Genomic DNA, 24,535 nt, shown 5'->3' on the forward strand with positions numbered 1-24,535 from the left:
GCAGAATGTCTGCTTCTGAGGACTTCCTGGACACTAGCTAACAGATAGCAGAAGAAGAGGAAGGCTGAGCCAATATACTCATGACGTCACAGATCTGTTTTCCCTGGAGTATATTCTCGTGCCCTCCCGTTTTAAATGACTCAAGTGATGTGGTGTCCACCATGTCTCTTGGGGGATTATTCCATAGCTTTATAGATGTCAGTGTTAGTAATAAAATAAAGGGAGATATTTCCTAGCTGGTGCCTCTAACTATGAGAAATTTCTTGTTAAGATGCTGGATGTGATGCTTCATGTTTATCCCACTTTATGCTTTCCAAACAAAGGCAACTTTGTTTATTCTCCACTATGTTTTATTTTCCCCTCTCTGAAATCCTGAACCTGAAAGACCAACTTGTGAGGAGAGGAAGGGGGCATTGAGAAGGAATTTCAATGCCTTCAAAACAGTCAGTCAATATGGGTATTGAGATTATCAATATGGGTATTCAGATTATCTGAATTTCTAACAAAGAAGCTGAGGCCTCAAAATTCGTCTTGTAAAGGATGCTAACGGCTTTCAACCAAAGTAACAAATCCCTTTGTTTTGGGAGGGATCTGAACCAGTATTGGTAGCAAAGCCTGATTGTTCTAACAATGCACCTAGTAGGCAGACAGAGGCATTCCGTTTGCTAGTGAGCAGATGAAACCTGAGACAACAAATCTAGTCTGAGGGATGTGTCCCTCCGTATTTCATGTATTGATTGTATATATACTGTTGATCAGAGAGGTTCTGTAGCTGGGGGAGGTTGGCTGGCACAGCCCCCAATCATAGCTCATTAGCCTCTGTATTGACTTGAAAAAACACTACACTTCAAAGGGATGACAGACTAATGGCTAATGCACTAGCTCATCCATTCTTTATTGAATTCATGTTGTTAATGCTTTGCTCCACCTTTTCCAAAGGAAGGAAACATTTGCAGCATCAATGACCCATTGTGCTATGGTTTACACCAGGACTGAGGCCAACCGCCATAAGGAGATAGAGGCACTGGAGACAATCAAAAGCCACACAATGGCTAAACAACAAGACTTGTGACATTTCATACACATCAAATAATGTTTTAACCCTTGGTGCTATTAATAACTCAAGATTGGCCACACCGTGTTATCCTACAATAATTCCTATTCCCAATATGGGACAATAATATTCAGACCATTTATACCATCCTGTAACATTACTGGGGCTTTTCTACCAAGTAAAGGGCTGCTCAGCGGGAGTAAGGGTGGTAGAATCTGGCCCCGAGTTAGCAAAACACTCCCATTTTATTGTAATGACTTTTTTGGGCTGAGTAAGGACACGAGAACTGGGCCTTATGAGTTAACCAAGAGGGATGAGGGATGCACTGTTTCGAGTGTAAGGAATTGCGAAGGAAATCAGGAACAAAGCACGTAATTGGTTTGTGTGCTGCTGAGCTATACTGGTTGCGATTATGTAATCTATGGGTGAAATCCTGGCCCCATGAAGTCAATGGCAAAACTCCCATTGACTTCAGTGGGGCCAGAATTTCATCCTACATACGTTTTAGGGCTTTATACTAGAATCCATCACCATCATGCCATCAGAGCATCTCCTAGTTCAACTGTGAAGCCTCAAGCAAACATCAAGTCTCCATCTCCTCTAAGGCCTCTGCTTGGGGTCGAGGATTTGGGGGAAGGTGAGAGCAGCAGTTGTTGTAAATATTATTCTGGTTATGGTGGAAATTTGTTCTACACCAGACCCCTGCCTCGGCGAACAATGCCTTGTCTCCAGCTTTCCAGACGCATTTGCAATCCACATTGCCCCAGAAGAGCACAACTGTCTTGGTGGTTGAGAGATGGAAATGTGGACTCTAATATAGCTGGGGCCTGATCTGTAAGTAGCTCTGAATTTCAAGACCAAGGCCTTAAGCTGTCAGCAGAAGCCGACCCTGTGCCTTTTCGGTAATAAAACACAGAAAATCTAAATTAAAAATAAAAACATGCTATTGCCACTGGAAACAGCAGCACAATTTTAGCCAGCTTACAAGTTTGCCATATGCTGCCCTTCTAAACTGCCTACTGATTTTTGTCTCCTACATTTCTAGCATCTGAAATATGGCTTGAAAGGTGGGTTCTAAAGCTTGATTTGTTCCCTTGACAGCCCATTACCTTTCCTGAAAGATCAAATCAAATCAAAGGGACAAACACGGAATAAGAAAATCACGAGAGGAGCCACAGCTCAATTCTCTACCTTCAAACAACTGACTAAACATAATGTATATAGGATCAACTTGTACCTATTCCCCACACCCACTGCAGGATATAACTAACTCCCAGTTGTGTCAATTGGGGCCAGATTTTCAAAAAAAGCTCAGAGCCATTAGTACCTTTTGCCATAACACTAATATTACTTGTAATACATTAGTGCCTAGAGGTCCTCCCAGCCGAAAGCAGGCCCCATTGTGCTAGGAGCTGTACAATTGCTGTACAAAGATGCTCAGAGACAGATGTTAAAGTGCTTAGCACCCGCAACAAGAGCCAAAGTCTCAAAGAAGTTCAGCACTCAGTGTGACCCCAGTTTTGCGGTTCACCTAGGCCACAAACGGGGTTGAGTCAACATCTACTTCTAACCCTGTATGTCTTTTGGCTGTCAGAATTCTGACCCCAACAGCCTGCCAGCAGCCCACAAGCCTCATCCTCTTTGCCCAACTTATTTACTCCTTGCAGACTGACTTTATTACCCTTTTGGCCACAAATTCACCCCCAAACCATCCTACTTCAGGGACCAGTCCCCCTCACGGCACCCTCCCAGAAAACGTATTAGGTTCACTGCCTCTGCAGACACAATTTAACATTTCAACTTGTCAGCTTATTAGAAGCTTTACTGAACTTACACAGCACTAATGAATATAATGAAAGCAAAACAAGTTTATTAACAAAAGAGCTTGGATTAAGTGATACCAAGGAAAAAAAGAGATCAAGGTAGAGATGCTCACAAGCAAATACAAGTGAAAATACACATCCAAAAGTCTAAAATTAATCTAGGAAGACACACTCTTTTGTTCAAGAATGTTTCTCTCACCTTCAGCCTTCTTTCCAGCTTTGGACTGGCCAGTCTGGCCAGGACCCATCACAGAGATCAAATTGCTTGTTTTCTTTGTCCCCTTAAAGTGAAAAATAAAGATGGAGTCTATCTCTATCCCTTATATTCCCAAAGGAATTGTCTTTCTCCTAAAAGTTAGGACGGTCTCCTGGGGATTCGGTTCCCTGTATCTCTCTAGGGTGCAGGAGGCATGTTAATTTCAAGAAAGATGTGGAGAAATTGGAAAGGGTCCAGAGAAGAGCAACAAGAATGATTAAAGGTCTTGGGAACATGACCTATGAAGGAAGACTGAAAGAATTGGGTTTGTTTAGTTTGGAAAAGAGAAGACTGAGAGGGGACATGATAGCAGTTTTCAGGTATCTAAAAGGGTGTCATAAAGAGGAGGGAGAAAACTTGTTCACCTTAGCCTCTGAGGATAGAACAAGAAGCAATGGGCTTAAACTGCAGCAAGGGAGGTCTAGGTTGGACATTAGGAAAAAGTTCCTAACTGTCAGGGTGGTTAAACACTGGAATAAATTGCCTAGGGAGGTTGTGGAATCTCCATCTCTGGAGATATTTAAGAGTAGGTTAGATAAATGTCTATCAGGGATGGTCTAGACAGTATTTGGTCCTGCCATGCGGGCAGGGGACTGGACTCGATGACCTCTCGAGGTCCCTTCCAGTCCTAGAATCTATGAATCTATAATTCTGTCTCTCAAGTTCATTCTCAGGATAACCCCCTCTGGTTTAGCTCGATGGCTTTGTTTACAGCTAATAGATAAATTTCATCTAGGACAAACCTGTTTAGCACCTTTACCTAAGCTAGGCCGTCAGGCCTTAAACATATGCTAGTAACATTACATAGAGAGACTTTATAACTTCACATATAACATTGTTACAGATATTTCCCAGTGACATTATTTGACCGGTGTGAATAATATCAAACGATACCTCACAAGGCACATTTTGCACAAATACTATTGCAGTAGTGTGTAGGATGTGAATACAGGGGTGCTTAAGATCACACAGAGCAGCTCCCACCGCGACCCTCATGAGCAGATCCAATGTGCTAAGCTGTTCTGAAAATCTGGCCCCCAATTCTGATGCCTAAAATGGGAGCTGAGCGCCTATGAAAATGTAGCCCTGGGTGTTACATAGAGCGAAGAATGAAGACCCCTTAAATAGGCTCCATGAATGTACGTTTGTTAACATACAAAAAAACAAAATGTCAACCAGCATAAGAACATGCAGTGACTTCACATATGCTGTAAATGTTATATGTAGGGCCCCACCAACTTCACAGCCATGAAAAATGCATCACGGACTGTGAAATCTGGTCTCCCCCCGTGAAATCTGGTCTTTTGTGTGCTTTTACCCTACGCTATACAGATTTCACGGAGGAGACAGCGCTTCTCAAATTGGGGGTCCTGATCCAAAAGGGAGTTGCGGGGGGTCACAAGGTTATTTTAGGTGGATCACAGTATTGCCACCCTTATTTCTGCACGGCCCTCAGAGCTGAGCAACCGGAGAGCGGTGGCTGTTGGCCGGGTGCCCAGCTCTGAAGGCAGCGCCCCACCAGCAGCAGCGCAGAGGTAAGGGTGGCAATACCATACTATGCCACCTTTAGTTCTGCACTGCTGCCTTCAGAGCTGGGTGGCTGGAGAGTGGCGGCTGCTGATTGAGGGCCCAGCTCTGAAGTAAGGGTGGCAATACTGTACCAGGCCATCCTGACTTCTGTGCTTTCCAGCTGCCCAGCTCTGAAGGCAGCACTGCTGCCAGCAGCAGCATAGAAGTAAGGGGTAGTAATACTGCAACCCCCCCACACAATAACCTTGTGACCCCCCCTCCCCCCCCACACACAACTCCTTTTTGGGTCAGGATCCCTACAATTACAACACTGTGAAATTTCAGATTTAAATAGCTAAACACATGACATTTATGATTTTTAAAATCCTATGGCTGTGAAATTGACCAAAATGGACCATGAATGTGGTAGGGCCCTAGTTATATGTTTAATGTTTTATTTTCCTTTTGCAGCTCTAAGAGTCAATACAAGAAAAGGCTACCGTGAAAAGCGACTCCAAAGCAAAAAGCCTTAAGCAATTCTTTGGAGGACTCCACAATGGCTGACACTTTCAATGCATTAGGTATCTTTCGGCCCACAGAGATCACGTTTAGCCAGTAAACCTGCCCTTTCAATTCACTTGAAGCTGTTACTTCAATCTATTCCATCTGTGCTCTCTGCACCTTTCATTTCCAATAGGTTCAACCTAATTCAGAGCAGCCAGGGAGGTTGACAAGCAGTACCTTTCTTTCGCCTCCTTGGGGCTACCCGCTGACATCTTTAAAAGAATTTAGAAATAAATCTAATACTGCTTCTTTCACACAACAAAATTATTTATTTGAATTCCATCAAGAGAGCACACAGGTATAAACAAGGGATAGCTCCGTGGCTCAAAAGCACTTTAGAAAGCCATTTGCCCCATGCAGGTCTAACCATTCCATTGTAATAAAATAAAACACTATTGTAAATTGACACAGGCTGGGTTTAAAGCCTGATGCCTTAAGAAGAAGTGAGATGGACTTAGTTTAAAAAAAAAAAATCAAAGCAACCCTGACGCTGATTAGCAAGTGTTTGTAAATGCTTTGCATCTTGACACACACAAACTGCCCACAGTGGTACATGTAATGGGTTCACATTTCCCAGGCGGCATCCAGCCACTAACCCGTAAGGGCTGGGAGTTGGGGGGTGGGGGGGGAGGACAGGAAGCCTGAGCCAGATTTTATGAGATATTAAGACCTTTCTCAATTCAGTCACAGCACCAGTTCACTGGGGGGTGTGGGAGGGAATAAAAGCATGAAGTGACTGAGAACTGTGAACTGCCTGGGCAATAGGCAGATGTGAGACCTCTCATACAATAGTGTTCTGTGTTGCTTAGTACAAATTTGAGAGACTGAGAGACAAGAGTTGGCTCTCTGGAACACTCCGGCATGGCCCCACGCCAGGGCTATAAAAGGGGGATGTTCCGCTTTTTTTGGAAACAGTTTTAGCAGTAGCCACTGGTGTCAGTGGATAATGACCCCAGCCACGTGACTGGGTCCAGGAAATAAAGTGAAATTTCTTCCTAGCACTCCTGTGTCTCTCACCTTCATTACAACGGTGATATCCCCATAGGCACTGCCTCAGACCTGAGCTATCCATTAAATTACTTAGCAGGATTGAAGGGGAAAATAAACTTTCCCAACCAATTACAACACCCATCATACAGGCAAGCTGCGTCCTACTAGAATAACTCCTCCCAATGGGCCCAGTAGCGTAGCTGCCCTCTACACCACTAAAGTTCATCAATTGTCACTAATATTCATGGACATCAGTGGAAGTTCCACACAAAGAATAGCCAAAGAATCAGTGTGTGTGTGTGTTTGGTGAAAAACTGAAAACCAGAGCTTTTGGGCCAAAAAAAACAAATTTTTTCGCCTGAAAACTGACCATTTTGATTCTGAAATGCTGCCGCAGGCCACATGCCCTTATTTGCCTATATAGGCTAGATTCCCCAGGCAGATCATATTTCACACGATGCACCACAATATCCTCTCAGACTGGCTGCAATGGTGCTTCACAGGAGTCCCAGGCCCTGGTGTCTGTATTCACTATAGGTTTGTCATATCTTTGTCCATTTTGCATGACATGCTCTAATTTTGTCATTCACATTGGTCACCATTAAGTCTTCACAACTGTACTTTTTGCTTAAGTTCCCATTTAATAAAGGGAATGGGGATGACATCACGGTAATGTTAGTGACTTGCAAACAGCAACTGTAAATATTCGGATTGCTCATTGCAAGGCTGTTTTATTCCCCCTTTGTCTCCTTTGCATGTCATTACCAAGGATCGTTACACATCTGATTTCTCTAATAATGATTTATATTTGTGGACTGGATGCCTCAGGGGAATGGGAATGAGATACTGAGTCTTTCCTTTCTAGGACAACCGTTTGAACTCAGCCCAGACAGGGAGGATTAGAAACTGCTTCCTTCTGACTGGTGTGGTGACCTGTAGAATCAGAGACATATAGGACTGGAAAGCACCTAGAGAGGTCATCTAGTCCAGTCCCCTGCATTCAAGGGGATATGGAATAACTAGACAATTCCTGACAGGTGTTTGTCTAACCTGTTCTTATAAACCTCCAATGACGGAGATTCCACAACCTCCCTAGCCAATTTGTTCCGGTGCTTAACTACCCTAACAGTTAGGAAGTTTTTCCTAATGTGTGAAATGAGTTTTGTTCTCAGTCCAGGTCTAAGTGAATAAGAGTCCACGGCACAAAAACCACCCCTCAAAATGGTGAGACCCTTCTTAGCCACTAGATAACTTCACTCTCCAAAGCAGTCAGCTAGCACTACACTACTACAACACTTTTTTAAATTGTATACAAGTTCTATTATGCTCATTCAAACCCTGCCCAGTTTTCCTCTTTAGATAGTCCTTGTCCTGAAAGGTTTATTCATAGATTCATAGATTCTAGGACTGGAAGGGACCTCGAGAGGTCATCGAGTCCAGTCCCCTGCCCGCATGGCAGGACTTTAGAGAGTCTCTTACTCTGTACAGTGCTTGGCACAATGAGGTCCTGATGTCAGCTGGGCTCTGTAGAAGATAGTACACCTCTACCCCGATATAACGCGACCCGATATAACACGAATTTGGATATAACACGGGAAAGCAGCGCTCCCGGGGGGCGGGGGGGGGGCTGCGCACTCCGGCGGATCAAAGCAAGTTCGATAGAACGTGGTTTCATCTATAACACAGTAAGATTTTTTGGCTCCTGAGGACAGCGTTATATCGGGGTAGAGGTGCATATTACAATGACTAACCATAACTCAGTCCTAATTCAAGCAAAACATTCACTGCCACCGGTGGTTCTTTTACTTAAGTAAAGAATAAAGGATATACTTTCTCCTCAGGTTATACTAGAGTCACTCATTGACCTTATATAGAGTTGAACTGTTATAACTGGGGAGAGGCTATAAGTACGCAGTGACTGAGTAAAGACTTCAGGATTTGGTTTTATATTTATCATTTCAATGTATCAGATTAAAAAGCATCAACATTGTATCATTGCTTCCATGTGCTCCCTTATCTGTCTGTCTCTAGCAGCTGTCTCTTGCCTTGTACTTAGATTATAAACTCCTTGAGGCCAAGATTGTCTTTTTGTTCTGTGTTTTTACAGTGCCTAACAAAGTGGGGCCCTGGTCCATGATTGGGGCTCCTAGGTGCTACCTCATCATTAATAAAATAATAAAAAATAATAATAAAAACTTCATGGTTCAGGAACTGTTTCATCACTGCAAGATCAACAGTTTCCATGAATGGAAGCACTGCATCTAAAATACCCCCTCAATACATGTTTCATCCCTCTTGCTATGTCAAAGTCTCACTGTAGTGCATTGTAATGCACCACTATTGCATCACTGCAACATTCAGAGGCCACTAATCCAGAACAGGAGGCAAGATCCATTGCGTGCACTGCACAATCTGCTTCCATTGAGGAGGAATATCTTTTTAATATCACTGTTTGCCAGCTGGTCAAAGAAGGGCATTAAAGATATCTGTAAAATGCTTTAGCTATCATGAAGCAAGAGGAGGAGTGCCGAGAAGTGCCTTTGGCAATGAGCAAGGGGACCGGGCGTGGGACGGGGAAGGAGTGCAAGGGAGAAATTATCAATCGCAAAAACAAGAGGAGTTATTTTCAAACACTTAATTCCACATTCTTCAACTTAACATTTGAAGATCCTGTCATACGTGGCAATAGGCATGCATACTTCATACAAACAAAGACCCAGTGACACTGAGCATCAGTTCTGTTACTTGTTTTTCAGCTTGTGTGGGCAAGGCACAGTAGAAACCAATGCAGAAATGTAAATTAATCCTCTATTTTCCTATCACTTTGGAGAAACTGGCAAGCACCCTGTTATAAGGGCCAGTGAATCTCAGTCTCGGCTGTTTCGATGAAAGCAGGAAACAAGAGCTGAGCAAAATGCAGAATTCCCATCTCACAAAAAGTCTGGTATTTCAACTTTTTTTTTTCTGTCCAAAATCATGACTAAAAGTTGAAATTTTTTCACAGAATGAAATATTCTAAAAACTTGATTCAGAAGTGTCACAACGTTTTGGTTTGTCAAACTGACAAAAGTTTCATTTCAATCACTTCAGCATTAAACCACATTTCCCATTGTGGTGCATTGCCTCAGGGAGTTGTAGTTCGGGAGGCTGATGCCCACATTTTCCCCTATGGGCCAGGTTCCCCAGACAGACTAAATCTCCCATATAGTCAGCATACAGCTTGGTCAGAAGGAAGTCTGTTGAATCCTCTAGGAAGCCACACCCATGGTAGTTTGGGATCCCATTCTCTCCAACTTGCATGAGGCAATGCGCGGATGGCGAAATGCAATTAAATGTTTTGTTAAAATGTTTTGTTTCAAATCAGTTCAGGTCAGTTCAATAAAATGAATATTCCAATTTGAATCAAAACTGACTCAAAATAAAATATTTCATTCTGATTTTCCTGGTGAAATTTTTTTTAGCAAAACTGAAATTTCCTTGTGGAAAATTTTGATTTTGTGGAAACTGCATTTTCCATTGGAAAATTCCCAACCAGTTCTACAGGAAACCTTTCTGCTATAGATGGGCTTATTTTTTAAAGGTTACAATTGTGCAACCCTTAGTTATGTTGGTGAGCACTTACTTACATGGAGTAATCCCATTGTAGGGCTACTTGTGTAAGTGTTCACCTCAATGCGTATGCCTCATCTAGCCCTATGAACTCATGGAGGATACTTAAAACTTGTGCAGAAGTATTTATACCTCTGATTAGATGATGTGTGTCTTGGGCCTGGTCTACACTGGGGGGGGGGGGAAATCGATCTAAGATACGCAACTTCAGCTACAAGAATAGAGTAGCTGAAGTCGATGTATCTTAGATCAAATTAAAATTACTTACTTCGCATCCTCGCGGCACGCTGCGGCTCCCCCGTCGACTTTGCTTCCACCTCTCGCTGAGCTGGAGTTCAGCAGTCGACGGGAGAGCGATCGGGGATCGATTTATCGCATCTACACTACACGCGATAAATCGATCCCCGATAGATCGATCACTACCTGCCGATCCGGCGGGTAGTGTAGACGTACCCTTGGTGTCTTCTTGGTATGTAGGTCTCAGATAAATGATGTCATTTGCTCACAACCCAACAGAATATGTGTTCTTTTGAAAGAGCAAGATGCATCTCAGATTTTCAAATTCCAAACCACCAAAGGTGACAGAACACCCCATTGCATGTACACAATGGTCATTAGCAGGTAACTTGAACACAGCCCTCAGAGATAGAGAACACCACAAAAACACCATGAAATTAATGAGCTTCACCCAGGCAATGTTCTGTCTCTCAAAGTATAAAACAATTCAACTCTCTATGAATGGGTGAAATACAACACAGGAGCCAAATTTTTAGTATGCTGCGCTGCTTTGTGGAATTAATATGTCCATTCACAAGACAAATTAAAAGAGCCAAAATCCTTCTACCCATATTCTTTTGGGTGGGTAGGTGGATAAGAAGTTCTACACAATGTTCATAAACTGCAACAACACGTGTTTTTAGATAGAACCTTCACATCCTCACTCTATTTTTCTCCTTCCATTTAATCATGTACATTACATTCTGCTGGATTACTTTTTCCCTGTTTTTTGAGGTGTGACTACAATAGGTTATAGTAGTTTTTTCTAGAGACATCCTTAACTTCATCAAACTTTTATTCCTACTAGACACTTTAAAAGAAAACCTCACCCAATCAGATCAGCCCAGCAGTCAAAATGTTTAAAAAGACCAGAAGCACATCTTTCAATGAGCACACCGGCAAATGGACTTAGCAATTTTGAGACTATTACTAGTTTTCTGAGCATCTTGCCCTTTTTTATTTTTACGTGCCTTTATTTGTAACAAGCAAGCCCAAAGCATTCACTTTAATAGAAATCTGATATTTAAAAGTTAAACATTCTGTTTAAATATTACATCTTGAGATGTTTGTTAAAGCAGGACTACAGCAAGATAGAAAATTTATCCAGGATCCCCATACGATCACAAATTTGGTCCTGTTTGGTTTCATTAAGCAAGATGGCTCACTGGCTCAGAAACACTAATGGTAATTAAAAATATACAAAGCAGCTAATTTTCAACTAGTGTGTTCATGTTAAAAAGTGTATCTAGGTCCTTTGTAATTACAAACTCAGCAACTTATTCATTAAAGGAAATGACACATTATAGCATTCTACAGTATTGGCCCCAAACGCTGTATGAACGTTATTGTACGCGGTCACATTTTGGAACATCGCTGTAGTATTTTTGTTGGGAGTTTTCTTTGCTCCATGATCTGCACTGGCTCCCAATAAGCTTCCAGGCAGAAGTCTAGGTGATGATTTGAACCCGCTTCCCCTCTCTCTCCTCCCTGTGAGCTACTGGCAGTTGAGATCAGCAGAAGCGCTTGAGGTGGAGCCCGCTCGATTGAAAGGGAGCTGCTGACAGATTGTTCTCTGGGAGAGGTCTGCGGTTTTGGGAGTCACTCCCCAGCTTGGTCCGCCAGGCCAAGATCTGTTCACATTCTGATAAGAGGCAAGATGAGGTTGACAGTTTCTTTACTAAAGCAACTGAGAAGGGAGTAGGTTGAGGTGAATGCCTTTGTGGGCAATTCTTTAGTATTATCTGTACGTTTTGATCTATGGGAAAGGTGACTACAATTTCACTGTATAAATTAGAAGTAATAATAAAATAATATCATCACAAATGTCCTCTCTATAGGGCATTCTGCACTTATACTGGTTTCTCTCTTTCCTGGGCCCTGATATATAGATATAGATATCTCAAAGCAGATGCATTATTCTGGTTGGGATTGTTAGAAGGGAAAGTGCCAGGAGGGAGAAAATCAAACAAACAGATGTTTCCACAGTCATTATTGCACTATAACTCTGATTTAATGCCACTCAAATAAAAGGCATAAATAAAAGGCAAGCAAAGAGGCAGTTGACTCCCACATTATTTTTTTAAAACTACTGTAACAGTAGAAATTTAGTCTGGCTTTTCAGAAACAGCAGGCGTAATCTCAGCACAGACTCTAGGCATAAACCTTATTTAGCATCTCACCCATTACACAAATGAAGCATAAATATAAAAAAGGACAGGCTCAGATTCACCAGTCAAAACATCAGGCTAGAGCGTATGAAAATACAGCTATTTAGTTTCTCAGGGGGTTATAGAAATATTTGCTTTGGGTTTGCTCTAACCTGGGTTTGTGTAGTCCTCAAGTTTCACTTTGAGTTCTGGACCTCAATAAAGATAATAGATTTAATTCAAAGCTGGTGATGCCCACAAATTTCACATGATTCTAACCATAAGCCAGGGGCACTTGAACCTGGGTGCAGTTTTGCTGAAATGGTTCACAAACCTTCAAGCAAGCTAGTCCAAGTATGTAACAAAAGCTGGAAATAGGAAAAGTTGCACGGGATTTCAAGACTCCAAAAGGGACCACTCTGATATTGACTGTTGCTTCCAAACTAATGAACGGACAGGATGCTGCTCCTCTTGCAGAGAAGGAATGTTTCCAACTATTCCACAAACAAAACTGTCACATGTGCTTTCCAGAAGGTGAAGATACCAAATGGGCCTATGAACGAAAGGGGGTCTAAAGCTAAAGGTACTGGGTGTGCACATTTGGGAGAGAATGCATTGCAGAGCGTTCCATCTGCTGAAGAGTCTCAGAAGCCCATGGAAAGGTCTCCCTATCCTACTGGTCTATTCACATGAAACAGCATGCAATATTCACTGCAACAGCATGGAAGATTGTGCTTTGAGCATACAGCAACAGTGATTCACCAGTAAAGAGGCAGATGATGACCGAGGAAAATACCCTGCAGTGACTTCTTGCATAAATACCTTCAATGAAACAGGGTCCAGCATTGCATATCCTGGCTGCATAGGAAGCAGTGTAGTCCTCTGGAGAGGATACAAGAACTGCTGTGTTACCCTGGGCAGGTCATTTGGGCTTAAATGTTCATAAGTGTCTACTAATTTTGAGTCCAGCTCAAAATGGCAGGATTTGGCGTTTCATTTTCTTTTAGCAAGACCACCTTAATGCCATTACCGAACCACTTGTCTCTCTTGACTTATTGACATGTATGAGATTAAATAAAAAAAATAAAAAATAAAACAGACACTTGAAGGGATAAAAAGGGAGCAAAGGAGTTCATAAAGCTGTCTGCATAAAGACAATCTCTCACGTAAAAGGTCTGTTCCATTATTAATAGAAACATTCAAAATTAAGTGGGTTTCTTTAATAGTTCAGTAACATGGATTATCATAGGGAGAAAAATAAAGACTTCTTTATAACAGATCTATTTTTAAGCAACTCACTATTACTGTTTGGGTTACTGTTTAGATGGTTTATTGACAGTACACTGCTGGATGGGCTGTGAGCTAAGCTCCTGGAATCTTTTAATCACTCGGTTGCATTTCATTATATGTTTATGTTGACCCTTTTTCCCCGTTAGTGCAGTGCCCACAGGCCTCTCTGTAGTTAACATAGTCAGGTGTTCAGTGCAGGGATCCACAAGTTGGGATACTGTGTTCTGATTCCTAGCACTGCTGTTATTATTAATTATTTGTAGGGCAGTAGTGCCCAGAGACCTCAATGGAGATCAGGGCTCCACTGGACAAGGTACTGTATAAATACAAAGGAAGAGATAGACTGAAAGCTGTTCCGAGCAGGGACTAAGTGGACAAGGCAGACAAAGGGTGAGAAGGGAATGGACACAAAAGAGGCAAAATGACTTAACCAGAGTCACTCAGCAGCACTGTCAGGAATAGAACCTCAGTCTCCCGAGTTCCAGCCCCATGTCCTATCAATGAACCACACTGTCTCTTTAAGCTTGCTGTCTATTCTTGGGTAATAATATAAACCATACTTCCCACTTACATGGCACATAATCACCTTTGTAAAACGCATGATAAAGTATCATTCTCCCTATTTTACAGATGAGGAAACCGAGGCACAGACAGCTAAAGTGATTTCCAAAGGTCATAGAGCAAGTCAATAGCAGAGCCGGGACTATAACCGAGGTGTCCTAACTCCTAATCCAGGGCACTCTTCAATAGACCACCCTTCCTCACACTCTTTTAACTCACTGTGTTTCAGTTCCCCTCTCTGTACCGTAGTGTGCCCATCTGTAAAACCGAGGTAATAATTACCTGCCTCAGTTTTACAGATGGGGACATTATTGTTTAAGACCAATTGCCTCACAGAAGTGCAGCCATTAATTCATTTTTGTAAATGTCTTTGTAATACTTTGATAAAAGCAGTATACATCTGCAAAATATTATTACTAATGAGCCATTCCAAACTATTCATATTTGCTTAGTTTAATATATACTAAGGAGAGCTGTTTCCCCCTCTAAAATATCAGACAATACAGTATGCCGCCTATAAAACTGAGAAGCAAATGTTGGTGTATAGAGTTGTTTTTAATCTGGAGCAGACTCCTTGGGCTGTAGTGCAGCCTGGCTCAGTGGAAACCCATTAGATTACTTTAGTGGGCAGATGGTGTCAAAGAGTCAGAAGTACGTAACAGCCTCCTGCTGTGCCCGTGTTCAGTATGCAAGAAATCATCTCGTATCAGACAACTGCTCCAGGGGACACAGTGAAGCACAAAGGAGAGAGCAGGACAAAGCTAGAGTCACGAGCCCTTACAAGTGCTTGCCCCAAGATGTCGGCAAACTACCCCGAGTAACAGAACCCTAACTGGTAAATGACGGAGGCAGTGAGGCAATGGTAAACGAGATGTGATCTGCTTTTGTGCCGCAGGGGAACATCTTCAAATGTGCGGGACACCTCTTTACACATATGAACCCTCAATGTGCCTCTGGGGGCTGGAGCAGTATAATTCACCCTTTCACTGATGTAGAAACTGCCGTTTCGAGAAGCTAAGACCAACTTTTCAAAAGCATCCACTAATTTTGGGTGCCTGCGGCGAGAAAGCTGGGACCTGGATTTTCAATAGTGGACCTAGGATAAACTCCAGGCGCACACACCCTGCATCCTTGTGCTCGGCTTTCAGCCACAAAGTCATGCTTCTCTCTAATTCCTACCCACAGTCAGACTGTAAACAGCCGAGGATCAGAACTGTAGGCAGAGCCTACAAGTGCCTAATGATGAAGTCGATTTAGTTGGGGTTGGTCCTGCTTTGAGCAGGGGGTTGGACTAGATGACCTCCTGAGCTCTCTCTTCCAACCCTAATCTTCTGTGATTCTAAGTCTAGTTAGTCACAATCCAGAGTCACATGCATTTGTCTATAATGTGGACCCACTGACACAGTGTTAGTACCTTCTGAAACACTCCTTTTGTGTGTGTCCAAGTGACACTATTCTCCTCTACTTACGCTAGGATGAATTATTCTAATGTCATCATATGAGCCAGATGCTCTATGGAGGCTTCACAAGGCAGGACATTTTGCTACACGGTAATCAGTAAGGTGCTGCTAAAGCATGGGGTTTAAAACCACATAAAACTAAAAAGGTCCTAGACAGTTTCACACACTTGAGATAAAACTGTAGCAGTCTTTTCCCCACCCCCCACACCTACCACTCCCTTTTTCTTACAGTGTCATGAAGCATTGTAATAAAGTGGCTGTTGAGAATGTGCACCGCTGCTTTCTACCGGACAGACTTAGAATTGCTCAGTTCTGTGTCACAGGCCCTTTATTGCTAACCATGTAAGGAAATTCTTCTTCAGTTCAGGTGTCAAGGGCCTGTGACTAAAACAGCAAATTAAAAGCTTGGCCCTGCAGCTGCAAGTCAAATGGAAGTTTTGCCTGAGTAAAGACCTCAGGATTGGCCCTGTGGTTTTTGACCAGAACAGCAACATAAGATTTATGGGTCATCTCTCTAGCCTCTGTGTTTTAACTGGATAAGCTAGAGGGGAATCTCCATGAATGGGTAGCTGTACGAGGGCAGACATGCAGAAGAGCAGTTCTGATTTCATCTAGTAGAGGGCAGTGGTGTGCAAGCACACACACACCAGTTTATTACAACCGTGCTCACAACTTTTTTACTTTTTCCACATGATTTTACAGCCATATTTGTCCCTGCTGTAAACACCAAAAACTAACTAACCATTATGTACAACCTAATTAAAGGAAACCAGGCAAGATTCTTATTACAGTAGGACCAGAGACGCAGAACTTAAAAGGATAAATACAGAGATTTCATTTGTGGGTTGCTGGGCTCTACAATACACCCAAATCACTGTCATTAGTCTACAGTGAAGACAAATGGAATTACTCACCAAACCCAGCTGTGTATGGAGACCAGCGTCCGCCACCAACCCAGGGCCTCTGATAATTGGGCTGACTGAGAGCTGAATGGCATTACTGCTACTGAATGGCATTGTTTTATTGTTGTTGTTTATTCTTGGGTGATTATTATTGAAACTACTGGCTGTGCAGTTTATTTCGGTTTAATTGTACCTTGGGATTTTTCTTCTTGTGTATTTTCCTTTTATAAATGACTACCGTACCTACCGCAGTGGGAAGGTGCTTTATAAATCTAAATAAAAAGAAAAATAGGGATATTAAGCGCCACAGAGAGTAGCTCTGAGATCCGTTAGCAGCAGGCAAGACCGAGCTCGCCGATTCAAAGGATTTCTTTGGCATACAATGGACATGAGAACTCATCTGTGTGATTATCTGGACATCTGCTTTGTTTCTCAGCCAGTGGCCTGCATACTGCCTGCCCAATTGTCTCCCTACCTTGACAACACGCAGCTCAAAAGGCACACATTACAGCCGCCTGTGGCAGCTAGATAGGGTCACCAGATGTCCCCATTTTATAATGACAGTCCCGATTTTGGGGGCTTTTTCTTATATAGGTACCTATTACCCCCCACCTCCTGTCCCGATTTTTCACACTTGCTATCTGGTCATCCTACAGCTAGATAGGACACTTTTCCTTGCACTGCTTTCTAGCATGCACTGGGATTGGTACAGAGAGTGCTGGTTTCCTTTCCATGGCTCTCCCTGGCCCCCTAACTATCATTTCCACTATACTGAGCACCCATCTTTACACAAAGCTGGTTCGATACACTGCTCTTCTTGCAGAGCCGGTAGCACCCTGCAGCTTTCCACTGCCCATTCACGTCTGAGAGTCTACATGGGCCAGTTTTAAATATAGTTTCCATTGCATGCTTTGAAAGACTGTAATGCAGAACAAGGAGTAATGGTCTCAAGTTGCAGTGGGGGAGGTTTAGGTTGGATATAAGGAAAATCTTTTTCACGAGGACGGTGATGAAGCACTGGAATGGATTACCTAGGGAGGTGGTGGAATCTCCTTCCTTAGAGGTTTTTAAGGTCAGACTTGACAAAGCCCTGGCTGGGATGATTTAGTTGGTGTTGGTCCTGCTTTGAGCAGGGGGTTGGACTAGATGACCTCGTGAGGTCCCTTCCAACCCTGATATTCTATGATTCTATGAATACACCAATCTGGGACGGCTCAATGGATCAGTGAAGGAGTATCACTCAGTATGATACCGTATTGTCACAAACCTTTCCCCTTTAATGGAGCACAACAAATAAAGCCTAGGTGAAGAGTGATCTCCATCAGACTAGTCTTATGTGGCCTGTATATGAAATGACACTTAACTGGTGTTGGCTCAATTCCCAAGTGTCTGCACCACTGGAAACACTATGAAAATTGGCACTGGCTGACACCTTTTTTCAGAAGTCTTAGCCAGGAGGCCAAGAAATGAGGGTCTGAGGTAAAACCCAATGAAGGAGTCTTGGCATTAACTTCAACGGGCTTTGTATCAGGCCCATTGTAGATATGGAGATTGACCTGCCCTCTTAAATCTGAGAACTGGTGGGAAAGATGAAGAGAGATTGACTACCAATCCATCAACTTCCTGGGGCTGTCAGACTAGCTCCTTTCATGAGAATTAAATTCACTCAATAAAGGGCGAAAGCAAGAATATAAAAATAGATGAACCCCCCCTTCTGCTGTTTATCTGCTTTTTCATAGAGGAAAAAATAGGTTGGCTTCCTCAAATATGTAATTTTTAACCCTGCTCATGATAATCAGTGCTAGTTAAGTGTCACCAAACTGCTTAAAATCCACTTAATTTTGAATTACTATTAATAATGTAGCAAGAGACATTACGCAGAACGATGAAAAATCAAGTAATTAAATGTAACACTTCATAAACTAAACCTGCGATGAATCTTAGCTGCCTCTTCAGTCTCTCTGCAATCAATCTGTCTGCAGTTGTGTTTATGTATCCTAGGACCGAGTGATAGACGGCCACCAGACTTGGCATCTACGACAACCTCAGGAGGTTGACTTAATGTGACTGCAGCATGAAAAAATCTGATTATCTTTTGATTCTCTCTTTTATTAAATAAAAATGATCTTTATTGAATAAAGCTGCTTTTATTAATATCTAAAACACTGGTTGGTGTCATAGAGCCTGCTGGTCCCATGGAACTAATAAAAGAAAAGGCAGAGGTAAAAATGAGAACATTACAGGGGAAAAATTGCATTAAGTGAGTATTGTGGCTGGCAAATAAAACACCGGCTTTTCTGTGGAACTATTTAGTTTCATTTGAATTTATTATTTTTGTTCTGTTCGTGCTGAGATGAAAAGAAAGCAGCACAGAGCTTCTCCCAGATGCACATCATGTCAAGGTGCAAACAATGACCAAGGGGTTAATGTTACTCCCCACCCTGGCAGAATATCCCGAAGGACTATACATTTGCTGCAGGTGGGACAGTGAGAGAATGCCTGTTTCACCAAACTGGCTTGAACCTGAGGCTGGGGCTACTGTACCTTTTTGGGGGGCTTAAGCAAATTTGTTTTGATTTCTGGCTATAGACAACAGCACTTGAGGAAAAACCCTTGCTGACTGCATCTGTGGTTTGTTTCTGCTGAGTCATTCCACCAGCTCTCTCTCTCCCGTGCTCTCTCTCTCTCTCACACACACACACACACACACACACACACACACACACACACACACACACACACACACACACACACACACACAGAGTGGGGAGGGAAGACAGTTTTCAACGTATGGTAAATTAGCCATAAATACCAATTTAAAGTTATGCAGCTACATCAACAGATACATGTTTGACAACCGACTCCCAAAAGTGTTATTACTACTGTGATATTAACAGAAAGAATATTTGTTTCCTTATCAAAAACAAGCTTGTGTTACCAAAACAAAACAAATCACAGACTGTGAAATGTTGACTAGACCTACTAATTGTGAAATTCAACCCTGCTCTCCTGTCTGAAGATACCAGAAAGAGTTAAAAGAAAAAGAGAAACATTATTTTTAAATCAAACTCAGGATTCTTTAATTACAACCACAACCAGCAAATACAGAACAATTATCCCTTACCAATAAAATAAATCCTGTAATGTTTCAGAGTAATGCTCCAAAAGAAGTTGTATTGAAACATGTGTGCATGCACTTTATATTTCTATTTTCAATATTCTTATTCACAATAAACTCCCCATTCTCAGAGCTCCCATTGACATCACTCGGAAATATGCCCATGGAGCTCTTTCAGAAATGGCTCACAACTTAGTGGAAGATGGGAACGTAAAAGAAACATAAGCAAAGAGCTCGAGCCTGTATTCTTTGTGCACTCATTATTCCCACTGAAAACAAGATGCAGGAGTGAGTACCAAGGTAGTTAACTTCCTGTACAACTATGACCCACCTCTCATGCAGACTAATTGCAGTAACTGGGTATTTCTTATGAGCTGTCGACCATATTCTGATATCTGTGTAACCCCATGGAAGTCAACGGAGTTGAGCAGATGTAACCAAGGCTAAAGTTTGGCCCTATGTGTACAAAAAAAAAAAGGAGGGAGGGGATTATGTGATGTAACTGACACTATTGGGAGGGTTCAAAGAACAATAAAATACAACATTAATAATATAAAACAAAAACAGGAGAACATTTGTTGTATCCAAATAGCCATCTGCTTCTATCAGATGTTTATATCTAAAACAGTCCAATCAAATGGTATTGTTTTTGCTCCTTGGGAGATTCTTTTTCCTTTCCTAAATTAGGAGATTGGCATCACGGCAAGTGGAATTCCATCTCTCAAACCTGTGGGAACACCCTTAGGAAAGTAATCCTATCTAACTAGTCTGCCATGCCCCTACATTTGATAACAAATGGTCTTCAGCACCTGGGGGAAACAGAAAATCAAAACAGAAGCTTTATGGCCAAAGAAGAAATTGCCTTGGAAAATGATCTCACAGGAATATGTCTGCCCCACAGATGATGGGGGAGAAGGACAAGGCATGCTTAGGACAATGCAGGAGGGCAAAAGACCACTTTGACATTCTCTTGCTGGCACCATTTTGCTCATCTCAACTTGGGGCTGTTGTTTAAAGCAGTGGTTCTCAACCAGTGGTACGCAGAGATCTTCCAGGGGTACATCAACTCATCTAGATATTTGCCTGGTTTTACAACAGGCTACATAAAAAGCACTAGCAAAGTCAGTGCAAACTAAAATTTCATACAGACAAAATGAGAAAGTAAGCAATTGTTTAGTAATAGTGTGCTGTGGCATATTTTTATGTCTGATTTTGTAGGCAAGTAGTTTTTAAGTGAGTGAAACTGGCGTATGCAAGACAAATCAGACTCCTGAAAGCGGTACAGTAGTCTGGAAAGGTTGAGGACCACTGGTTTAAAATGAAGGATCTCCAACATTTGACAGAGGGTTTTATTGGCCAAATGTGCATGCGTAACGCCTCTCAGCTCCATAGCTGCTGGAACTAGCAGTGCGGGGGGTGCTACCGCACCCCCTGGATTGAAGTGGTTTCCATTATATTCAGGGTTTACAGTTTGGTTCAATGGCGCTCAACACCCCCACTATGAAAATTGTTCCAACACCCATGCTCAGCTCCCATTGGTAATGTTCAGCTCATTGCAGGACTGGGCCCGAAAGAGATATTTGCTGTTAGAGGAGTTATCAAAGGCCCCATCCTAACCCCATTGAAGCCAATGAGAGTTTTGTCCTTTAAACAAGCATCTGTTTAGCATTAAAAACCATGGACAAACGTCCTTGTGGTTGAGCCTGTTTATTTTTGGTTACAACAGATTCAGAACTTCACTACTGAAAATCTCTGAAGAAGTTTTCTATAGTTGGAGACGGATTCTGTTCCCATTGATATCAATGGCAAAGCTAACTGACTGGGAGCAGGATTTGGGACCATAACTGGAATTGTATAGCCACATACCGTACATATTTAGGTACACACATCACATCATCATTCGCAAGTAGTTCTGCTGAGAATGCTGAACTCATTACAGAAAACATGACAACATTTCACCTCTTGAGCTTGAACTAATTTCCCCCTTCACAGGATAAAAGCAAAGCAAAACCCATAAATGGTGCTTTTCAAGTCTTGGAAACGTGTAGTAAGGAAGCCTTGTTGCCATGCTTCAAAGTAATCAGCAACAGACCTATATACACACACAATAGGCAACTGATTGCTATTGCATGTTAAAAAAAAAAAAATCTCTCTCGCACTTACTAAAACTTTGCCATAATGTCATAAATGAAAGAAGCATTTCTATTAGCAACAACAAGGCATCAAACAAAGAATTATGCCCTGTAGCAATAATCAAGACTGATTATTTTTTCAGTTTTCCTTCTGTTAGGGAGATCAACGTTTTGCACAGCGTCTTCTAATTCATATTGTAAGTCTCTAGAAACCTCTGGTCTTTCTGATTGTTCTAAGACACCATAATAAGATCTGAGTCTGTTACCAGATATGAAAATAGCTATGTACCTGGAATATTTTTTCTAAATCACAACACAATACACAGACCCTGCAACCATACAACAGCATGTTATCAACTCTAAAATGCAAAATAAGCAATACCAGTGATTCTAGAAGAACTACTAGTAGGATCAGGTGTACGTAATTCAAAAGGTATTAGACTTAATGAGACTTCACAGTTTGTATAAGAAACCTCAGGTTGTAGTTTTTGCATTAGTAGATTTATTTAACAAAATATCCTTACCAAATTCAATTTTCTGCCCAGATTTATCTTTCAAAATAGTGCTGGGTGGTTTAATAGTTAAAAATAAAATCTCAGATGTATATTATAATTTCTGATCCAACCAGCAAACCATCAATTTCAAGCAAATAAATTCTGTAGGTCTCAAATACCACTTTTATTTCAAGGTTTCAATGAGTTTCAATCAAATGCAAACCCTCTGTTAATCCAGTGTTAAGGTTGCAAATAGAAATACACCCAAAAATACAGGAAATGAAAAAGTTTATATTCTCACTGCAGTGTTTATTGACTAAAAATACAGACATTGCTTGTAGTAAAATACACATTTGGCAGCCTAACTAGAGATCAAAAACTACAGATTTGTAAATGTGAATGAAGTAATCTTAGAGCAAGAATCATAATCTTTCTATTCCCTGACTTTAGTGAGTTTTCATTTGCAACTTTAAAGTTGCACTCATATAGGGGTTTGCATTTAAAGTATTTTGGGTTGTTTTGGGAGTTCTTAAATTTGTTTTAAAGATAGAAGAGGGAAAAGGAAAATCCTTACCTGTGCAACCGTGGAAACACAGAACTGTGGTCTGTGCACAAATTTTTTCTCCAATCAATAGGTTTTAAATCATCCAATCTTTAGATACACAAATAATATTAAGTCTGGCACTATACAACTGCACTATAATCGTGCTGCAACTTTGAAGTGCCACTGGCAATTATGTAACAAAAAACCTTTTTAAAAAAATACTTCACTGCACATAGACAAAACTCATTTAAAATATTTTTACAAAGAAATTACAGGTATAAACTCATATGACCACTATTCCTCACTGAGGACTGGCGGCCTGTAAATTCTAAAGCAGTAACATTCGAGCCAGTTTTTAGCTATTCAGGCACAAACAAGTCCTTAATATCTTCCTAGCAGAAAATGTATTTATCCTCCCCCCCCTCCCATTTTGATAACTCAAGAATGAATTAAAAGATTTTCTTCATGCATTGAAAAAATAAATTGATCTATGGGCTGAGACCAAGCATCAGAAGTTTAAGAGTAAAATGAGAAATTTTGATTGCAAGAAAGTTGTGAGTGGGTGGGGCGGTATGTAACTTGGCCTTGTAAACCTTTTTGTAACTTTATTCCAGGGCAACACAGAAAGAGGTCACTGGCTCAGGAAGGATGTCAAAACATTCCAACTCAAGTCAACATATTGAAATTCTAAAATCACTAATAGGAGAACTCAGAATAATTAACATCTCCTGGGAATTGTAACCAACCTATATTTCTATTGAAAGGGTGGTATGTTAGTTAATATCATGTGTTCTAGTAAAAGATTATCAGACTGATACAGGGGCTTTCATCTGAATTATTACATGGGACATCAAGCTAGGGAACTTAAACTCAAACTCGGGTACTCCTGAAGAATTTAAAAAACCCAGATAACTAAAAACCTTTGTAGTCCACATCAGAGGCTGTCCACCAGCACTGTATACATGAACACAGATATAGCGGACAGGTCACCAATGTAGATCTGAAAGGATGGGAATTTTTTTAGGTTGGCTTTGACAATTAACACTCGATTTCTTTTCAGAATGTCTTCTTGTGTTTGCCTAACACAGAGATCCTCTTCCCCCTCCCCCCCCCCCAAGAAGTGTCAGCCATAAATCCTACAGAAGAGGACAATAGCCAAGGCACAACGAGAGGCTGCTGGATGTAAAGAAAAGAAGAAAGAAATTGCTCCTTACCTTTGGAAAAAGCTGCTGCCAGGCTGAGGAGGAGCGGTGACAGGAGCTGCCACATATTGCCCATCCTCATGCTTGGGTCTGCAGGGAACTTAGGGTTCTATTTCACACACTTTGGAATCAGAATAAAAGCCAATCAGCTGGAGAGGTGGCATGTTCCGAAAAGGTCACCTGGAGAGCGCAGAAGGCATTCCCTTCGCGGAGATGAACTGTTTCTTCAGTTTCGTTTTTGAACCCTCCCTTCCCCCAGAACGGCCGGGGCGAGTCAACCAAATCCACCCGCCAACAGCCGGCTGCAATACATTAAACTCTCCCGATGGAGCTAGATCTTCAGTCCTGAGCCCCGATCGTCTAAAAAGTGAACAGCTCCCCCGGCTCCTCTCCCTCCGCACACATCCAAATAAACACAGCCGCACTGGGATCTCCAGGCAAACGACCTCACACGCTAGCACAGGGCGCTATTGGGGGGGGGGACACCCACACACACTTCCCCTTCCACTCTTAGCAGGAGCCTCCCCCACCGTGCTCAGGAGAGCGGCTTTATTGTAGAAACCCGGCCCCCACCTCCCCATTGGGAAAGCACGTTCCTTCGCGG

General features: G+C 41.9%; 1 protein-coding gene across 1 annotated transcript in view; it reads right to left on the reverse strand.

Moving 5' to 3' along the window:
• The window catches only part of TMEM132D (transmembrane protein 132D), a 408,468-nt gene extending 384,425 nt beyond the window's left edge, over positions 1-24,043 (reverse strand). Inside the window, exon 1 of the mRNA XM_026656977.1 lies at positions 23,944-24,043. Coding sequence (XP_026512762.1) covers positions 23,944-24,013 — 70 coding nt within the window. The 5' untranslated portion in view covers positions 24,014-24,043. The remainder of the gene's footprint in view (positions 1-23,943) is intronic.
• Positions 24,044-24,535: the final 492 nt, after the last annotated feature.

Source organism: Terrapene carolina, unplaced genomic scaffold (assembly GCF_002925995.2).
Source record: "Terrapene carolina triunguis isolate 2854851 unplaced genomic scaffold, T_m_triunguis-2.0 Scaffold234, whole genome shotgun sequence".
Taxonomy (NCBI): Eukaryota; Metazoa; Chordata; order Testudines; family Emydidae; genus Terrapene; species Terrapene triunguis.